Below are 20937 nucleotides of genomic sequence, written 5' to 3'. Positions count from 1 at the left end.
GGTTGGGCCATCCTTAGCAGCAACAACTGCAATCAAGCGTTTGTGATAGCTTGCAATGAGTCTCTTACAGCGCTGTGGAGGAATTTTGGACCACTCATCTTTGCAGAATTGTTGTAATTCAGCCACATTGGAGGGTTTTCCAGCATGAAGCGTCTTTTTAAGGTCATGTCACAGCATCTCAATAGGATTCAGGTCAGGACTTTGACGAGGCCACACCAAAGTCTTCATTTTGTTCCATTCAGAGGTGGACTTGCTGGTGTGTTTTACAGTAGATCATTGCCCTGCTGCTGAACCCAAGTTGGTTTCAGCTTGAGGTCATGAACAGATGGCCGGACATTCTCCTTCAGGATTTTTTGGTAGACAACTGAATTTATGGTTCCATTTATCACAGCAAGTCTTCCAGGTCCTGAAGCAGCAAAAAAGCCCCAGACCATCACACTACCACCACCATATTTTACTGTCGGTATGATGTTCTTTTTTTGAAATGCCTTGGTACTTTTATGCCAGATGTAATGGGAAACACACCTTCCAAAAATTTTAACTTTTGTCTCGTCAGACCACAGAGTATTTCTTTAGAAATGGCTTCATAACCTTTTCCATACTGATAGATCTCAATTACTTTCTTTCTGGGGTGTGCAATAGGGTCACTTTTTCACATAGGGCGATGTAGGTTTGGATTTTTTTTCTCACTTAATAATAAAAAGTTTCATTTCAAAACTGCATTTGGTGTTCAATTGTGTTGTCACTGAATAATATTTAAATTTGTTTGGTGATCTGAAACATTTAAGTGTGACAAACATGAAAAAAAAAAAAGAAATCGGGAGGAGGTCAAACACTTTTTCACATCACTGTATGTGTTGTAATATTAATGTATGTTGTGCAATTTATCTTTCTTATCCTGTATGTACAGTTCAATGTTTTCAATATTTTAAAGAATTCCAAGCATCCATGGGAACAGTTCTTATGACGATGGACGAATGGGGCAAGTCCTGATGGAAGGAAATGTCAGGAATGTAAAGTGGCCGCTGGGGCAAAGGCTGGATAAAGGAAGGAATAACTTAACAGGAGGGAAAGAGGAAGGGCAGGATGTCAAGTGCACAAATGGGAAGTTGGGACGATATCTATGTTTAACTTAGAATAAACAGATAAGAATTTTTGTATACAGTTACGTTGTGAGTTGCACGTTTCCCATTTTAGTCATGTGACATGTGGTGCAACCAAGCCCCCCAGAACACATCTGCCAACATCAGCCCATGCCACATTCAAGTTACTGTGGATCGCTGATTAAATTAGGTCTGAGGTCTAAGACAGCAAAGTGCAGAGTGGACAATGTGCAGAGAGCTTTACTCTCTTAGTACTCATAGCTGACAGGCCCAGTGAGTGCTTTACATTCCTGAGTGGCACCACTCACTGTGATAGACTGTGATAAAGACACTGTGCATAGCAGACTACCCACTGATACTATGAAATCCAACACACTCCAACACTGCACCCTTGGTTACGAGGTGCCTTAATTTTGAGAAAGAAAAGGCAAATTTTGAGCCGTATATATGTAATAATGTGTTCACAGGCACATTGCTGTGCTCTGTCAGTCACTCTCTCTCCCTCACTTGTGCGATGAGGTGATCCGGTGTACGTGTGCTGATGCCTCCGGTCGGGTTTTGGGTAACTTTAAGGACGTATTCATGGTTATGGATAGATTACCACAGGAGTAGCACACTGTCAAGACATCTTTTTTCTGTCTCACTGACTGAACACACTAGTCCCCCTCTCCCTTCCCTTGCTCATCCAATCAGCAGTCAGAACGCAGGGTAGTAGATGCATTCACGGACTTGCGGAGAGTATTACTCTTTTCAAAATTGCACATTTCCTCAGCTTCCTCACCTTAAAAAAATTCACAGAGCTTGGCATCTGAGCTGAAACAAAAAGGCTGAAGAGCCGCATGCGGCTCCGGAGCCGCGGGTTGCCAACCACTGTTCTAGAACAAATGACACTAACCAAGGCTCCACTGTATTTCGGAGGCTGTAAATGAAAGTGCAAGTACAATATATTTTTTTCACTTTTTGCCATCACAGTCCACTTGCATTGGGGAAAAATGGGGAAGTGACCCACCAGATCCAGCAGGTGGAGCTGCACCTCCAGGTCTGGAGTGGTACAGTATAATCTTGCATGTCAGAAAGGCATCCATCGGTCCATTTTCTATACCAGTTTTCCTGTTCAGGGTCACAGCGAGGATGGAGTGTATCTCAGCTGACTTTGGGCAAGAGGCAGTCTGGATGGTCCGCGGTCAGTCACAGGACACATAAGAAAACAACCATTCACCACTGTACCACCATGCCGCCATCAGGAGGACACATTTTGCAGCATTCACCATAAGCATGCACCGTACCACTTCATTTTTAGTGCAGTTTGCTAGTAAATTCTGGTGAGGTAATGTTGCAGTGAGATTGCCATGCAAAGCTTTGCTTCATAGCACACAATTCCATGCACAGATCTGGTGTTTTTGCTTTAAAAATAATCTCACATACACTCCAAATATACTCTCCCTGTTGGACAGTGACACAGAAGTCAGCACAGGTGTTCAAAACACATTTGCTGCCAAGCGGCAGTGCTAATCTTATTAATATTCTCTCATTTTCCTAAAGCACTAATTCACTTTGGCTAGTAAAGTTGTTCCATAAAGAGCAACTTTTGGCAGGTAAGTTTATTTGCGCACAGTTTACCCTGGAGCAACATGGCAACATGAATGGATTCACCACAATATTAGTCTCTTCAATAAATGAACGTAAAGAATTTCCACAGACAAATCTAGGCAAAGATCATCATGACAGTTAGTAAAATATGATTTTAATTAGTGCAGGGCAAAATGTAATACCATATTTAAAAAGACCTCAAGGTAAAAATCACACTTTACGGTAGTTTAAAAAAATACATCAAAATCAATAGGCGGATATAACATGTTCGCCGAACCTGCTGCAATTTTTACAAGGATCTTCTATTCTATGTTAGTTGTATGATTGTAATTGCTATATTATTGAGGTATAGTGATGATAAAATGAATTTTGGATAACATTTGGTCTTTTCTTGATTGATGATTTAATCCTGAATAATGGAGAAAAAAAAGGACACAAAAACCCGACAGGAATATCGTGGTTTTATTGAGTGCCTCTGATATTAACTGTAATTGCATTCTGTAAAATGATTTCCAGTAGAAGTCATTATTGATGTGCTGTTTGCAAAATATGAACACAATTTCAGCTACACAGATAATATTGACAAAGTACAGGAATTTCGGAAATCCAAAAAGCAACCGTTACCTTTCACGTCTGTTGCCATCATGCGAGTTAAATAGCGTGGGAAGCACCTTGAAAGCCTTCTGTTTTCCTTGTAACACACACCAGCTGCAAAGCAAAAAGCTAAGCTATAGTTACGGAGCCAAAATACTCCACATGAATAAAACGTTATTAAGTTCATTATGTATTGATAGGTAAAAATCATGTCTTGTCTAAGCATCACAATTGTTATAACTGACGTGAATGTTTTGTGTGTGTTTTTTTAATGAACTTAACATTGCGCAGTTATCTTTTTACAATTTTTTTTTTTATGATGTGGCAGTAATTGTACACTGCAAAAATTCAACTTCTACCTCAACTTTTGACTCCCTTGTCAGATTTTTAGTTAGCAGGTTCGAAGAACGTGTCACATTTTTAAGCTGTTATATACTGCGTACAGTCTATTATTTGATCATTTCCAAATCAGCACAAATAAGACAGGATTCTATGACTGGACTAGTGTGAATAATGTTGTGTAAATGTATTTTATAGTAGTTGACAAGCCCTTCAATAAAGCACATTAATTTATTATTTGTCAGGCTTACTTTTTCCAGCATTTATGCTAATCTAGTCTTAGGTTTTGTCACTGGACTGCTACCTGTCGTGATGTGAGTAATAATGCTGTCAAGCACCCATAGCAGCTACTGTCACATTCTTAACTTTGGACAGGGATTAACAGCAGACGGCAAACAGGAAAAGGTCAGAAAGGGCAAATGGAGCAAGAGTGAGAGGACAAGAGAGATAAATGTATTCTACTGCAAGTAGGAAAACGTTTCTATTGCTGTATTTAAAAATGTTTTTTTTTAAATATGTTACATTACAAAAGTGTTAAAAAGTCGGACTATGAGAAAGATTTTTGTGTGCTCAGTGCAGGTCATTCAGAATTCCAGAACAGCCTGATCAAACAAAAAGGAAAGCCAAGTCAAATACCTCTGGACTTCAGTCTGGTTCAGACAAACTGTATGTCAGTACATCAGCACACACATCATACCTGCACGTAGCAACGGGTACCTACATTTCTAGTCCACAGACTCTAAAATAATGTAAACATAACCTGGACCCTGGTTGAGGTTTGTACATCTGTGTGATATTTTACAGGTTACAGTGCAACCTCAAAAATTATAGGAAAAAAAGAACAATGGAAAAAGAAATAAGGTGGTCAAGCTGCCGCTATCATAAAACCCTTCCCAAAGTCAGTTTTAACATCCCAATGTGTCATACAACTGTAAACATAAGTCAACAACTGGTAACGGTAAAATGTAAAAACAATAAAGCACTCACACTGGACCAGTTCTATCATGCTGTGCCATGCATGTGCCATCACGGCATGATAGCACACTATAATACAACCATCCTGAAACTTAAATGGAACCTATTATGCTTTTCCTCTTTTCTGACCTATAAATATTGTTACAATGTTGTGTTAAACAATGCCAACGCATGAGATAATGAGTTTGCGCATTTGGAAGTGAGCCCTGAAGGCAGTTTTGGATGGCTCTGCACGCTGCGTTTTACAAAGTTTTTGTTAACACAGAGTTCCATTGAGGTCAATGCAACCCGGACTTCCTTCTTTGCCCAGCACCCCCGCTCTGCTTCGCTCTGTTCACAGTGTTAACACGTCGAGCAATGGCTCCCAGGAAATGCTTGTTCGGGTGTGCCTAAAGAGGCAAGCATCAGACTGAAGTGGTTGGAGTTGTTGATTCCCGGCCGGCAAGAGAAAAATGTGCTCATCTGTCAACGGAACTTCACACGGGACTGTTTTGTGAACATGGGCCAGTACGAAGCTGGACTATCTGCCAAACTGGTGCTGAAGTTCAACGCCTTTCCAGCTTTACTTTGTCGACTTGAAGAGCCAGAAGAGCAAGCTGTAAGTAACAATTTATCAGTGTCCTAACTGTGTTGTTTGTTTTGTGTAAGTAATCGGACAAAAAGGGTTCGGCAGCTGTCAGGAAGTGCCTCGGGAACGCTTGGGAGTGTGACCAATCACAGCGGAGTGGGCTCGGCGGGAGGCGTACCTGGAGGAGGGCCGGGGGTCGAGTAAATTACACAGACCGTGCAGGAAGAGGTCCAGAGTCTGGAAGATCTAGAAAGCTTTCTCTGCAGGTTATCGTGTGTAAGTGCTCTATAGGAGTCCAGAACTCAATACAAAGGCCCGAAAATTAGTATCATAGGTCTTCTTTAATGAATATTGAAGGTGTAATAAAAAGCTGATTCATGCCACAGGATTTCCTCAAGCACCCTAATTATTTAACATAATCAATTGTTGCACACATGCAAAAAGAAGTTAACCACTCAAATATAAAAAACAAACACTGCTTTAACTTTGATAGCAAATAATGACACACCAAAAAACTACAAGGACAAAACTACACATTCAAGCTAATCACTTTATGATGGCTTAACTGAAGTCTAGCGCAGCACCCTTAGGTCTTCATGAGTTCATCCAAAACCGTGTTTTAAAGTTGAAAGTGAACATTTTGTGTAACTTCAGAAGCATGTTTTTCAAGAAAACGTTGACGAAAACACAAATTGTATGACCTCAGAGGCTGTCGCATCTTCACGTAACTTGTGTATATTGTTCTTCTTCTCTTAAAACGTGGAATAAGCATTGGAAAAAAAGTCAAAGAAAAAGCACACATGCAGAGTTAATCATCTGAAGTCTTGCTCAACGTGCTTTTTAAAGTTTCATGCAAATTTGGAGTGTTGGTTCTCCTGAAGTTTTTGTCTTTTTTCCAACGTTATAACCACAGGGAGACTGGACTTTTGGGTTTCCACGAAATTTTAAATGACTTGGCTGCAGAATTCCCTTAAAATAAACTAGAGAGACAAAACAATCTTAATGATAGGATAACTTTATCTAAGCCGTTGAGGCTATGTTTTCAGAGAGTGACTAAAGTATGCATTTAGGCTTTGGTAACTAATTTTCCCATAAAGACAACATGAAGAATTCTCTCCAAGGATCACAAGCAACCTCTAAGGGGGTATCCACACAGAAAAGTTTTCAGGTCAAAACGGCAAAGTATTTTATCATTTCAGCCTTTTTATCCACATGGAAATGACGTTCTGGGCGACCTGATACAGGATTCTGAAAATCTGTCGTTGACTCACCCCAGTCGCCATTCTCCTGATATTTTGTTGTCTCAAACTTGAAAATGACTCGCAGAAGAAAGTCCACTTTGTTGTAAGTCTAGACGAGCCCTTGAAAGCGGAAGACGACGGACTTATGCGCATGCGTTCTTTCTTCTTCTGTTGTTTGGTGTGTCACATAGTTCCGTCTGCATGTCTGTTCACAGCACCAGACATAGGTGTGCCTTGTGTATTACATCATTTCCCCCCAGTGATCCTTTCCCATCTGTAAGCATCCATCCATCCATTTTCTATGCCACTTATCCTCACCAGGGTCGCAGGGGTCTGCTGAAGTCTATCCCAGCTGACTTCCGGCAAGAGGCGGGGTACACCCTGGACTGGTCACGTCTGGATGCAACTATTTACTAATCCGGCACAGTGTGGACACAAATTTTTTTTGACCCACAAAAAAAAAAATCCCAGGTACGTTTCCGTGTTGACAGACACTAATTGCAAAATAAACTGCCCTAAAATAAACCCCATAACCCTATATGTCAACTGCTGTCACTGTCTTTTAGCAATAAGTTCTACTTTGAAAGACATCTTTCTAAACTTCAGCTGAACCATTTCTTAATTTTTTTTTTGTGACTTCCAACCAGCAGGTTGAGAGTCACTTGTGCTTCAATGCAAGCTCCAAATAGCAGCTAATACTTTCCGTTGTGCTAAAATCTATCATTTGTCAGGCTCTAGCACACCAGTATGTGTCTGCCTCTATTTAGACATTGCTCACACATACAGAAATAGAGAGGAGAGAAGGAAAGGGAGGGAAAGAACTTGAGTGTAAAAGCAAAAATCACAAAGATGGACAAGTAAATCACATTACATGCGGGCTGAGGCATTGCAGGAAGTCGCTGCTTTGTGTTTACTTCAAATAGCTTGCATGTTGTTTATCCACTTGGGCTGTTTGTTCCTCACATTGTATTGCACTTGTGCAAGCAAAGCCCAAAGACGTATTCCCCACATGTATGAATGCAAATGCACTTTTAATTTGATCTAATACACTTTTGAGTGGGTTTTATAATCCTGCACTTTCTCATGTAATCCTTTTGGATGGCCTAGAAAAAATAACCAAATTCAGAGATATCATGCAAAGCCCTACTGTTCCTACTGCTTGAACCAGTCGTATGAAGGTCAGTATACAACATGACTTGCAGGAATATCATTAAACACACAAACACACATATAGCTGCACAGTAGGTGTCCAAAAATAGTGTCATGGAAAAATCTATACCGGTGTCGGGTTATAGCCTCACTGCTGCAATGTTGTAACAACTGGGGTATCATAGTCACTGACTGTGACCACGTGTCATTCACCAACCAAGCTGCAGCACAGCCACCACATAAGGCTTAAAGCCGGGGAGTAAGGTGAAAGGTCAAGTGGGTAAAGGCTCTCTGTGATGGTGCATGGTTGTTGATCCAAGCTAATCCAGCAGTGATCAGAGGTCACACAGACCAGATAAATACTCTCTACACCAAGTACTCTGTGCTTACTCAAAAACGCAACATCCATTTTAACTATTTACAGTAGCTGCACATTATGTCCCAGATGTATTATTGGTCAAATGCATCAAAAGGAAATGGAATAAAAAAATCACGACGATAATGGGGCATAACAACACACAGGAAGTCAGTATTTTAGCAGAACATCACCCCTGCTGAAAATGCATTAGCATTAAGTGGCTCCAGTTTCATGAACAAGAATGATACTGATGATATTGATTAATTATTAACGCTGATTTGAGGGTGATGTAATCATGTGAGAGGCAGAGACAAAAACAGGATGCAGGATTCTATGATCATTCTGTCATTATGTTATGCGTTACCGTTATTTACTGAGTGAGGCTGTGCGACTTAATCACCAGTTTATTTTTAAAGAGGGTCCCTGAAGTAAGCGGTGACTAAAAATGGGACCAAACGGGCTGAAAGTGGCGAACCGAACTGCGTAGCACGTGGTGAGTCAGTTCCAGATTTCCATGTGGGATCAAAACCACTAAGACAAACACTGACTAAGATCATGGCAGATCTCACTTGCAACTTGCCATACTGCACCCAGACTTGATATATCAGATTCTTTCATTTGTGTGAGTGTGTGCGTGCGCGTGTGCTGGCTGAGAGACAGAGGGTGTCAGTCAGCTTGCATCAGCCTCCCGTAACTGCAAAGAAGGTGCAATCTTTCACCCAGATAACATTGTGTGTATGAATATATATGTGAAGGGAAACACCTTCGAGCCTTAGGTTGACTTATGTGGCCCAGGATGAAACTGGTTTGACCCTGATTAGCAGGAATGGCACCCATGGGGATTTCTCTCACTCTGGATTAGGGTTAAAGCCTGCAGCTCTTACCAGGCCAGACGCACGTACGTACTGTATGTCAGTATGCTTGCCACAAGTGCACGTGCCGGTTCAGGAGTTCATGCTTCTCTATATGAGTGATTGTGTCTGTATGTGTGTGTCTGTTAATAAGAGGGAAGTCTGTGTTTTCGTGATGATTTTTCAGGGGGGTGAGCACAGTGGCAAGCATTCTCTACAATACCAGAAATGTCTTAAGGCTAGTGACCTAATTTTTTTTCCTCCCATTTGGGCCAGTTAGGATATGTATGACGACGGCATGGAATCAGATCCGAATCAGGCCTCTATCATGTGTGGATAAAAATAAACTATGAACTGAGTGTAAGCAGACTAATATCATACTTTACATCATCGTGGGGTGGACATCATCAAAATATGCCATATGATCATATATACACAATTGTCTACCCAACAACACACCCAGCATATGAAACCTAGAGGAATACTCTGAAGTACATATAAACTGTATATATATAAATATATATATTTTGTAATCAATTTTAAATATGTCCCAGAGGTCATGCAATAGTGTAAGGCAATCCTTCATGCTGGAATTTACGTAGTTTAAAAATGCTTTTAGTAAATCCTACAGGGAACATGTAATTTTGTGTATCTGTAATGAGCTGTGTTTGTCCCCGCCTGTCTCCGACAGAGTGTGTGGCTCCAAGAAGCGCTCTTGTGCACTTTATCCACGTTTTACATATACAGTGTAACTCTGGACGTATACTCTGGACAGTATTAGACGTCATATATCAGATACAACAATGTATACGTTAGTGAGTGAGGAGGGACACAAACGGAGGCATAACTTTGTGCTAACATTACACATTTTAACAGCAACATCGTGCTATGTTGAACAAACTCTATTTTAAGATGTGTAGTGAAGCCTGTTTTTTTTAAAATATTTTTAAGCTGTCCTCCGTGAAGTGATGGGTAGTGGTACACAGGGTGGGCTCACCTTGCTAGGGACGGGTCTGAGGTGGTAGATAGGACCCTATGATTTCCGCGTTAACAGAATCGTGGACGGAATTGTAGAGTTGGCCAGTAAAAATGGAATTTACCGTTAAATGCGGAATCACTTGGAAATTGATGTAATGTGAATGAAATGCTGTCATTGTCAGCAGAAGGAACATTTGTGTGGGCGAGCATTTCCCCGGTGGACCGCTCAATCGTGGCGGAATTTCATTGCAAACACTAGCCTACCCCGTCCCTAACTAAACATGTCGATACGGCAACCTGAAACACTGGCAAAAGTTGGCAAAAACACTTTGAAACTCCTCTTACGCAGCGTAACTGGAAGCTAGCGGGGTTAGCTTAGTTTAGCAGAGCATGCATGTGCGGCTGTGTGTGTGTGACTCAGGCTGTATGAGTGTTTGTTGTGTTTTATCACTTGTTAATGCAAACGAGCAGTTTAGGATGTCCGCTGACATCGTGCAAGTTTTGAGTGAAATAAGGACGAGAGACACGTTTATTCTTGCTCCCAGCTCGTCTGAACCATCAACAGACATTCTCAACACACACAACACACTTCTGGTCTTCAAAGTAAGAGCGCTGTTCGCCATATACTGTCTAATTGTGTAAACAAAATATGGGTGTTACAAAAAATATCTTACATTAATAACGCAATTGGAATTGCATTTAATTAACTGACATTTTATTGACTGTCGCAAAAGTACACACTATGCTGGTAACATAAGTGTAAAAGGTAAAAAACGGAATTACAATTTTTTTTTAATGGAAAACACTGACTCTGGACAAAAATAAAACAGAAGAAAAAATAAGGATTTCATAGGGCCATAGGTATTGGTCCGTTTTCTTCATGATCTCAAGAAAACCCAGAAGTTCAAAATGACCATTTTTGCCCCTCAAAAGTGGAGCAAACAAGTGAGGAAGATGAAAAATTGTTGTCACATTTGGTGTCCATGAAAATGCTCCAGAGACACATATTGTTACCCTTACAAGTGAAGTCAATGTTGTACAACAAAGGACTTTTCACACATACAGTGTAAATGCAGTCTAGAAGTAGTTTTTCAAAAACTAAAACAGCGAAAGACATAGAAATCCCACAAAACTGCAACATCGGAGCTGAAGCAGAAAATCTGGCATTTATCCGTCAAAACCCAACAAAAACCCTACATCAGCTCCAGCGTCTGGCGTGACATACAAAATACTTCTCGGACTTTCAACACAACAGGACAGAACAGGACAAGTTCGTGTCAAGCATGTCCCACCACTGTACAGGTACAGCAATGCCATCAACAACCACCGAAGCCCTGCCCGCCTCTGGCAGAAGGCAGACTATTTCTCACCATTCAAAAGGGAAAAAATGTGGTACCAGCTTTTACAGGCAATGTGAAAGAGGCTATTGGCTGTAGGAAAATTACATCCATGAGGACCAACATGGTCTCTATTAAAGTGAAGCAAAAGAGTGCTACCTGGGGAGTATTATTTCTCAATTCAAAGAAGTAAATGACACTGAATGACGTGCAACGCAATTGGAGATGCTCTCGCAAGTGTATTAAAAGCCAAACATGCAGAAGGACCAAGGAACGCACAGCAATCACATTGCTAAAAACACTTGAGCTGTATATGCTTCCGTCAGACAAGGGAAGTGGTCAACTCAGGCTGCTGGTTCTGTCAAAAACAACGACACCTGTTCCCACAAAAACTCATCACAAAAAAATGCAAAACACTCTGAAAACTTTCCCAGTGAGATGTGCAGTCTGAGATTGAAGGCCATACAGTTTTAGATTACAGGGCTAAGAAGGTCAACTTTCAGGTTTGAACAAGAAGAGCAGATGCTCATCTATTAAAACACGCTTGTACACAGATTCAAACAAAAACAAAACCCATGTGACATAATATGCTTGCCATTCTTCAAAAATAGAACAAACCTACAAAGAAACCAGGAAGTGGTACTTGCATGAAAGAGGGAGGTAGCAGCAAACGCAAAAATGTGCTAACACAATAACTTTAAGCGAGAGCTTTGTCAACTTCCTCAGCTGGAACGTTAGCTGACCCTGTCCCGCCTCAGGTTTGTTTATCCGTCATTTGAAGCTAAGCGATGTCAAAGCAGATTTCTCTACTGGTGACAGTGTATGGAAAAAGACCACAGAGAATGAATGTCGATTCGCAAAAACTTGACAACAAAACACAAACAGCATTTATTTTACAAGAATTGATTAGGAAATTGTGCAGAGAGAGTGAACATTTTGAGTAAAAATAAATAAATTAATTAATTATTTAAATGATTTCGCTGCCAATTTGTGTCTTTGGGAACAGTCACGTCTTCATTGAAGGTAAAAGTAACCTTAAAATAATTTTGCCCATCATCCACAATCCTTATGGGAGACATGAATGCATCGTCTAAGTCTTTCTCTTTTCTGTGTGTTCTAAAGATATAAAAACAGCTAAGCTAAAAGACGCAGCTAAGAATGCGCGTAATGGGAATCAGCTATAAATCCTTTAGAAAAAAAACTCTGAAAATCGCCAACAATGCTCCATTTACATATAACGTGACGTGCATATTAACTAAGATACAGCGACATTGTTATTATTATTAAAATCGTTATGTTGAAGAACTACTTTACTGGCGTATTGACACCTTGCCACACCACACCGACTAGCGACTAGCTTCGCCACACACTCTCCTGCAGCGCTGCTCACAATGCCTCACGCCACTTTTAAAAGGTTATGCTACATACCGGAGCCGCCGCTGCTGCTGCTGTGTTTTTGTTTTTGAGTCTGGAAATGTTAATGCTAGGGGTAGAGTTTGTTTCTATGTTGCAATGCGAAATCAATGCGCCCAGGAAGGAAATTTGGGTAATGCTTAAACTCAACCAAAATACAGCAAAATACTGTAAGTATTACATGTTATCATGAATGTGCCTGTTACCTCATGGTCACAGCATGTATATGAAATCATAAAACCTTTTGGAGGTGTTTTTCATAGCGATCTTTGTAGGTGCCGTAGGTGTGTCCTATTCCGTGCAACAATGAGGTGCCTCTCTTTATCTGTTTTTATATCTTTAGAATGCCCAGAAAAGAGAAAGACTCACAGTATGTGTTCATGTCTTACATAAGGAATGCGGATGATGGGCAAAATTCCAAAAAAAGTGCAGTTTTTCCTTTAAATGTTCATTTATCCCTTTTATTTGTCATTTATATGCATTTGGAATGGTTTTCTGCATGGAAAACTATAAAAACGTGTTTTGTGTTAACATTTTTGAGTCATCTGCTGATGACATCATAGGCGAGCGACAAAACTTCCGGTTCTGGTTGCCATTTTGTTTAGCTAGCTAGTAGGATGCTAACAAGGAAGGATGTTTTGTGAAAAAAATAAAAAACAAAACATTAAGAACACAGTTGGGCTCACAATAACACAACAAGACGCAACATACTGTAATATACGCAATGCACGGTTCGACTCTATGGGCAAAAGAAGTACTAGTTCAATTTCGGTGAACATCTGAATAAAGTTGCCAATACAGAAATTAATTCAAGTCAAAACTATCAATGTGACCAGTGGTCCCCAACCTTTTTTGACCCACGGACCAGCTTGTGTTCCCACAAATCTCCCGCGGACTGGAGGGTGGGGGGTGGGGATGTGGGGGATGTTTTTCCAGAGAGATTATTACATCGCTGTTTGACATGTATGGTAAAAGGCAGTGTGCTAGCATGAATTAACTTGAGACAAATGTGCACATTAGCACTCAATAAGTCATCAAAACTTACCTTTATGCATTCCCACATAGTATCAGCATTTGACACCAAATATGAGGTGAAAGAAAAATGGTAAAAATACAGTAGTAGTCCATCTGTGTGGCATGAGATAAAGTTAGCACACGCACAATGGACATGCGTCAAGTGAGACGGATGTAACAGAGAGAATCCGACCACTTTTCAAAATAAAACATTTAAAAAAAAATGAAAATGGAATTTATTTTTTTTCTGTGTGGCCCGGTACCAAATGACCCACAGCCCGGTACCGGGCCGCGGCCCAGGGGTTGGGGGCCACTGAATGTGACCATTCACCCCCTAGAATCAAAATGGTTATTTGTCTCCTAGTAACCAGGAAGTAACCTGCCCTCGATGTCTGCCCTTGTTTCAGACAACTTTATATTATCAGGTAGATACAGACACTGTTTCAAGTAGTCGAAACAATCCATCTATTTTCTACTCGTTATACTTTTTGTGTAAAACTCAGAGGAGGCTTAAAGTTACGACTGCACATGAAGTGGCTGAGGTGCCCAACCTCTGGCCCCAGAAACTTTGTTCTCTTTCACCACATTCTGTCAACAGTGAAGTTGTGTAATATGTTTCTCTATCACCGCCAGCCCCCCACGCTCCCTCCTCCCGCCTCTGGCCCGGATCCAGCAGTCACACTTGCCCTGTGGTTCTCCTGATCTTCTTATCTCCCTGCACCCTCTTGGTCCTGTCCTGCTCAGCCCTGCCCTGCCCTCTCCTGTCTTCACTGGTGACACCTTCTTATCCGCGTCTCTCAGCACACCCACGAGCTGTTAAGCATACATGGAGTGATCTCAAGGCCTATAATAGTATTGATACACACAACAGTTTGACAAGAAAATCTGCAAACTAGCAGCTGACACGTCCCTCCTCCTCCATCTCCCAGAATGCATTGCTCCATGCAATTTGATCTAAACCAAAAGTCCCTTTTGCTTATGCATTCTCGCTCTCTCCCTCCCATCTCTTCTAATCCCCACTGCTTATTCTGTGCTCATTGACAGCCTGTTTAAAAACTACGCAGGCGAGAGGCAGCCAGTCAGCGGGAGGAGCCATCGCCCAAGCAGAATAGCGCTCTCTCCATTCACCCACCACTTAATTTTCTCTGTCTGCAAAACTTTCTCAAGAGGACAAACATCATGTGGTGCTGGGAAGAGGAACCCATGTTGTGCAGTATCTTTGTTATATTGCTCTTTCTTAAATCATGCAGTGACCTTGCTTTTGAATGTCTTTTTTGTCCACATATATTTATGCATATGGAAACCAAACATACAATACCAGCCCCCTGCACAGGGGCAGACAGATGTAGTGCCTCACCCCAAAAGTAGAATGGTTAAAATTTCACATGTGATAGAAAAACACATGAGCAAGACGGAATGGATGAACTGATGTCAACTTTATACAAACAGAGGACCTCCATCACTGTATTAACATTCATGAGTCCTCATTGAGACATACCTGGATGCTTCACAATAACCAGCTTTACTTTGTGTACTTTCACACTGATAGTTCACTTGCTCCAAATGAATTTCAGGGTTTGTAAAGCCACCACTTCCTGAAATCACTCTCTTTTCTTACTGTTCACAGCAATATAAGCAAACGGACTACTGAGCGAAGCAGCGCAACTAAACACAAAAAGGAACAAAATGTGCCTTTCTAGACAAAGTTAATAATTATGTGGTCAGTTTACTAGGTTACATTGCACTTTACAGGGCTCTTACGGGGTACCCTTGACTTTTACCTCTTGGGGAAAAGCAGTTGTTTTTTGTGGGCCCCCAAAAGTTGACATACTGTAAGAAACTATCAATTTAAACGTTTGACATTGCAGTTTTCGGCATCCGAAGTCATTTTCAGTACCCTGTGATTGGCCTGTCAAGGGTGTAGTCTTCTCCTTGCCGACAGTCAGTTGGGGTCGGCTCCAACTGACAGAAAATACTGTACATGGTGGCAGAAAATAGATGCATTTATGGCACTTTGAATACTTTTCAACAAAGTATTTTAAATAAATGTTTTGTTCCAAGGGATGTTAGGGGGGCCATGGAGCATACATGTGCATTCACCTGTACAAAGTACACATATTTACATTGGAGTCAATCAGTCAATCAGTCACATTTCTGAATGTACATTCATCACTAATGTTTTCAAGAGTTTTGAGGGTTCCACCCTGCAGTGCTGCATTTTTTTCCTGAGTGTACTGCACCAACTTTTCTGCTTTTCAGGTGACCTCGGGTGTTGGAGTTCTCAGTTTTTTTGCATTTTGATAACAAATCAACCCAGGCTAACTCACATAACGAGTCTGACTTCTTTGTCCAGCAGCCAGCACTGCAGGACAGTTGCAGACCAGATCATTAAAAAGGTGATTAAAGATCTTCTGCATGTAAACATGTGAAGAAAAACCTCTCCTCTGATCGTCTCTGCACTCACCAGGTTGCACTAGATAAACGCCTTGGGGGTATAGACACAAGACATTTAGTCAGCTGTTTAAAGTGACACACCCACTAAAGTTTTATGAAATGTGTTTTCATGTTAACAGTAAAGCGGCGACAACAACAAAAATATACTATGGCAGCATACATACATGCCGAGAAACGTTATCTTTTAAAGATCAAGTTCAAGGTTGTCGATAAGACCAAAACTTTTTTTGTCTTTAGTAACTCAAACCAGCCGAACGGTTACGCAACCTTCGCCCGCCCTCTGCAAAGTTTTGCTGCCTGCACAATCCCAGCAACATTGTTTTACAATGCTTCCTACCTTGAAACGATTTCTGGAATGAGTTCGCTTCCCTTTCTCCTCGACGTCCACTTTACAGTTATCACCCCTCGGCTCTGCCTCTCCCTGCAAAAAGCGACATGCACTGATGATGATGAGGATGATGACGACGATGATGATGATGATGAAGATGCAAATCAGAATCTTTCAACAGTTGTTCCGCTTCGGATAAAGCCGAGCGGCGCCAATAGGAATGTAATTTGACGGCAAACGCTGCACACATGCTCTTGTTTGTTTCAAGAACACTCCCAACACACGCACGCACGCGCGCACACTCGGCGTGTGCAGAACCCTATTGTGGAGCTCCACTGACTGGGCTGGCGTGTGGTCCTGATGCGAGTTTTTTCCACGTCCCCGTTTGTTTCTACAAAGCAATGCAAAAGTGGATCCACGCCGACACTTTTGTTTTGTTTTGTTTTGTTAAAGGTACGTTTTGCTTTAGAAATAACGTCTCACATGCGCGAAAAAGTCCTGATGTTGGTGTCTTTTGTTTCAACCCTGTGTGCGTGTGCGCTCTCCTCACCGTGTAGTGTCCCTGCAGAAGTTACAGTCCTCTGTCTCTCCTGTCCTTCTCTCTCCGTGGCGGTTGCGCCCACTTATGTTGATGTTCCACTCTAGTCTGGGCCAGCCTTCAGCAGCAGCAGCAGCAGCAGCAGCGTTAGACGTCAGCCTCATCTCTAGCGTGGTTTAAAGCCACACCCATCCATTCATAAAGTGCAGTGTGCCAGCGTGTGCGCGTACATGCAATAGTTGCTGATGAAATGCACCATAAGGACCCGCATGAGATACAGAATATAGATGACTTCCATGTTAATGATACATTCCGGATCTAAATTGTAAGACCCGTTGAAAAATGGCATTTTGCAGTTCTAAGTAGAGCTTCAAAATGCAAAAAGAAGAAATGGGAGTGAGAATTTTCTTTGAGTAAACAGTTTATTACAAACAACAATTAAAATGAAATAGGCTGTTGATCAGCTGATCAAAAGTTTAAGACCACAGACTTTAAAAGCCAGAATCTTGGCAAAAATGTGGGTTTAAAGTAATTTTCTGGCAGGTATTCACACTATCATGGTCTCTTGATGGCAAAGGCCAAAAAGCTTCCTCTCTATGATTGTTGAGTTGCATAAAAAGCAAGGCCTCTCGCAGCTCGTCATTGCTGCCGAGGTTGGATGCAGTAAAACAATCATATTGAAATTCTTAAAAGATCCTGAGGGTTGCTCCTCCCTTTTCACCCTGCGTTCTCCTGGTTGTCCTTTCTTTTTCAGAGAAGGTACACTCTGTACTCACGGCTCTCCAGCTTGGCTACCCCTACTTGTGTACCTTTGTTCATGGTGCTTTTAGTTTCTGCCCTGTACGTACCATCGCCCTTTGTTGGATTGATTCCATACAGACTTGATTAAATGACTTTCACCTGTTCACCTGCCTCCTGCCTCTGCACCTGGGGTCCAACACTTGTCCACCCATAACAGGTAGACTCAAAAAAAATGTCACCGGCCCTGAGCCAGAGGATGGGACGGCCCATCCTCGGCCCAAATGATGTTGTTAGTTGTGCTGAGTGTAGTCAAATAACCATCAGACGGTGACTGCGGGAGAAGGGTTTTAAGAACAAAAAACATCTTCAAAGGCCTCGTCTCCTTCAACGCCACAAAATTTCCTGTTTGGAATTTGCAGAAGAGCACCAAACATAGGACATTGAAAGGTGAAAGAAAGTTTTATTCTCTGACAAGAAAAAAATGTAACCTTGACGGTCCTGATGGCTTCCAACATTACTGGCCTGATGAGGAGAGCCCAACTGAGATGTTTTCCACACGGCACAGTGGAGGGGGCACCATCATGATGTGGGCTGCTATTTCTTTCAATGGAACAAGAGCTTCAGGTTGTGCAGGGCCGTCAAATGGCAGCTGGCTATGTGGAGATGTTGCAGGGGGCATCTCTCATGACTGAAGGCCCTCATCTCTGTGTTAATGACTGGCTGAAGTTTACAAAAATGGACATCAGTTCCAGACAGCGGATGCCTTTCGTGAAACCATATTCACCACCCGGAGCAACATTTCCACTAGCCGCCTGGAAACAGTGCCGCTATTAACTACTGAGTTATTTTTTTAACATTTTATTTCTATTTTAGGTTGATGAATAGCCCATTTCAGTTTAATGGTTGTTTGCAATAAATTCATATTTTATGCCGCTCAATTCTCATTAAGGTCGCAGGAGTCTGCTGGAGCCTATCCCAGCTGACTTTGGGAGGGAGGTGAGGGACGCTGGCAGGGCACAAGACAAACAACCATTCCCACTCACATTCATACCTATGGACAATTTAGAGTTGCCAATTAACCTAACATGCATGTTTTTGGAAAGTGGAGGGAAGAAGATGTCAACTTCACACAGAGATGTCCAATGGAGAGTTGAACGCAGATCTTCCAGATATCCTGACTGCGTGGCCAACATGCTAACCATTTGGCCACCATGCAGCTGCAATAAAGTGCTACTTTTGAATTGCTTTATTTTTTTTTCTCACTCTCATTTCTACTTTTACATTTTGGAGTGGTTTCACAGCAATTTCAGAGCAATAAATTGTTACAATTTTTCAACTGGTCTTAAAATTTTGATCAGGAGTGCATGTGCATCTGATTGTGGTAGTTGCATGGTGAGACATGGCCCTCTCGTGTAAATAAGGTAATCACCGTATTAGAAACGCCTCACAGTGAGATCCAGTGCAACACAACCACAATAATAAAAACACATTGTTAAATTAATACCTCCAAGTATCAATCAAAAAAGAATTATTCTTGCTGTAAAGTACTGGATGACATTTGTTTGTGCAAGTGTGCTTCAATTGTATAACTTTTTATTGATTTTCCAAGTCACTATGACTCCCCCCTTTAAAGCTTTTGAATACTTTCAGACAATTGCATCATCTATGTAAGAGCCATCTACACTCATAACCTCAGTGAGAGCAGCTGAGATTTGTGACTGAGCTATCAGGACAGAAATAATAATTAGCGATTTTGAAATAATGTCAAAAATATTATTTAAGGTTTGTTGGAAAAAAAACTTTTAAAATATGTGGATTTTAGTAGCATCTTGCCTCGTCCGATAAAATTCGTAAGCATAAATCACATGGAAGTTTGCTACACCTACTACTTTAATTTCCACTGATACACATGGAAATGCTCCCTACACAATAAAGGGAATGTATGCAGTGGGTTCCTCTGGCTGCCGAGAAGGTGGCACCTTTCAAACGTACTACAACCTGCTTCAACCTGACGTAACGCACGCACGCGCACTAGTTACGTTTGTCAGCTAATGATAGCATGCAATTTGGCAACATTTAGCGACTAATGTTAGCTAGCATTTAATGTATAGCCGATCGTAACAACAAAATGTGTAATCTCCTCGCTGAGACTTCTTGTACACACGCTACAGACTTTATGTGAATAGGGAAATTTATGACAATTTGTATGCAGTTTAAATTGTAATTGTAAAAGAAAAAACTGCATTTTTTTGTACAATCTGGTCTTTTAAACCACTATTGATGACATATGCTAGCCGATGGTGGTGTTCTTACATTTTTTTTGCTTCAAAAAATGTTATTTGGAGCAAATTGGAATAGTCCCTTTAGCAAGTATTGTAATTTATCAGTGATACCCATGGACATACACACTGAAACCAAACAACATGTTCACAAAAACTTGTACAAAGAATTAGAATCTTAATCATGTTTAAACAGGGCCCATTGCGCCTGCATAAATGATGAAAAATTAATTTCTGAAATGCAAAAACTGAAATCCAAGATTAATTAAAGCATTTTCTAGACTATTTTCCAATCTCAAGTAATATGTACTCAAATCTGGGATATGCTTCTTAAAATAAGATAAATCATTTGTGACTGGCCAAAATCCCTTTTACTTGTTTCAAAGCGCAAGTCACATTGCTCCAGTATTATATTACTTAATATCAGCAAATTAGTTCAACATAGTATAGAAAAATATATCTAACTCAATGCACATCATGAACATACTACAGTAAGAATATTCAATTATTTATATTTTGCCATCATTTTAAAGTCGTAATAGTTAAAGGCTTAATGTTTGACTCATTTTAGTATGAACCTTTGTGCTTTGTATTGTTTTGGTTTTTTTGGTTAGTTTTCATGTCTACATTTGGAGATTTTTTTTGTTGTTGGTTTTTCTTGTGCTTGCATTTATTGACTTGTTATACTGTAAATCCTAAAAGTGTCTCCTCCAATCAGTGCTCTCCTTCCGCTCATGTCCTGTCCAACTGACTTGTCTCATTAGTCTGTGTGTATTTTTTTTATATACAGTATATATACCTGTATATATTTTTTCATATTTTTGTTCATGGTGCATAGTTCCAGCACTTTTTTTTAATAAACAAAAGCTTTTTTAATTCCTCCCTGCTGTTTCCTGAACTTGGGTCCACCTGCCTTTACCACCACTATGTGACTATTTTCTACAAAGAAGTATTTTTTTCCCTCCTACTTAATTGCTGTCAAAACAGGTTTAATGAGAATGCATCACCTGGAAATGAGCACCCTTTATCAATTTAGCAAACGTAACAAATGTCAAGCATCTCCAAGACTCCTGTTCAATCGAGCACC

General features: G+C 40.9%; 1 protein-coding gene and 1 long non-coding RNA gene across 7 annotated transcripts in view; one reads left to right on the top strand and one right to left on the bottom strand.

Moving 5' to 3' along the window:
- The window catches only part of rhobtb4 (Rho related BTB domain containing 4), a 52967-nt gene extending 35962 nt beyond the window's left edge, over positions 1-17005 (bottom strand). Inside the window, exons 1-3 of one of the 6 annotated variants that reach the window (XM_054775062.1) lie at positions 16843-17005; positions 16302-16385; positions 3318-3401 (exon numbers count right to left, since the gene is read on the bottom strand). In XM_054775062.1, the coding sequence (XP_054631037.1) occupies positions 3318-3401; positions 16302-16385; positions 16843-16994 (320 nt within the window). In that variant the 5' untranslated portion in view covers positions 16995-17005. Of the gene's footprint in view, positions 1-2112; positions 2262-3317; positions 3402-16301; positions 16608-16842 lie in introns of those variants that run through there. The other 5 variants (XM_054775063.1, XM_054775064.1, XM_054775067.1 and 2 more) reach the window with 5 other exon arrangements.
- Positions 4896-16269, top strand: LOC129180515 (uncharacterized). Its single transcript, XR_008570163.1, has 3 exons — positions 4896-5199; positions 6732-6881; positions 14144-16269. It is a non-coding gene; the product is annotated as an uncharacterized LOC129180515 (long non-coding RNA).
- Positions 17006-20937: the final 3932 nt, after the last annotated feature.

Source organism: Dunckerocampus dactyliophorus, chromosome 4 (genome assembly GCF_027744805.1).
Source record: "Dunckerocampus dactyliophorus isolate RoL2022-P2 chromosome 4, RoL_Ddac_1.1, whole genome shotgun sequence".
Lineage (NCBI taxonomy): Eukaryota > Metazoa > Chordata > Actinopteri > Syngnathiformes > Syngnathidae > Dunckerocampus > Dunckerocampus dactyliophorus.
Note: the sequence above shows the minus strand (reverse complement) of the source record. Positions and strands in the feature narration are given on the sequence as shown.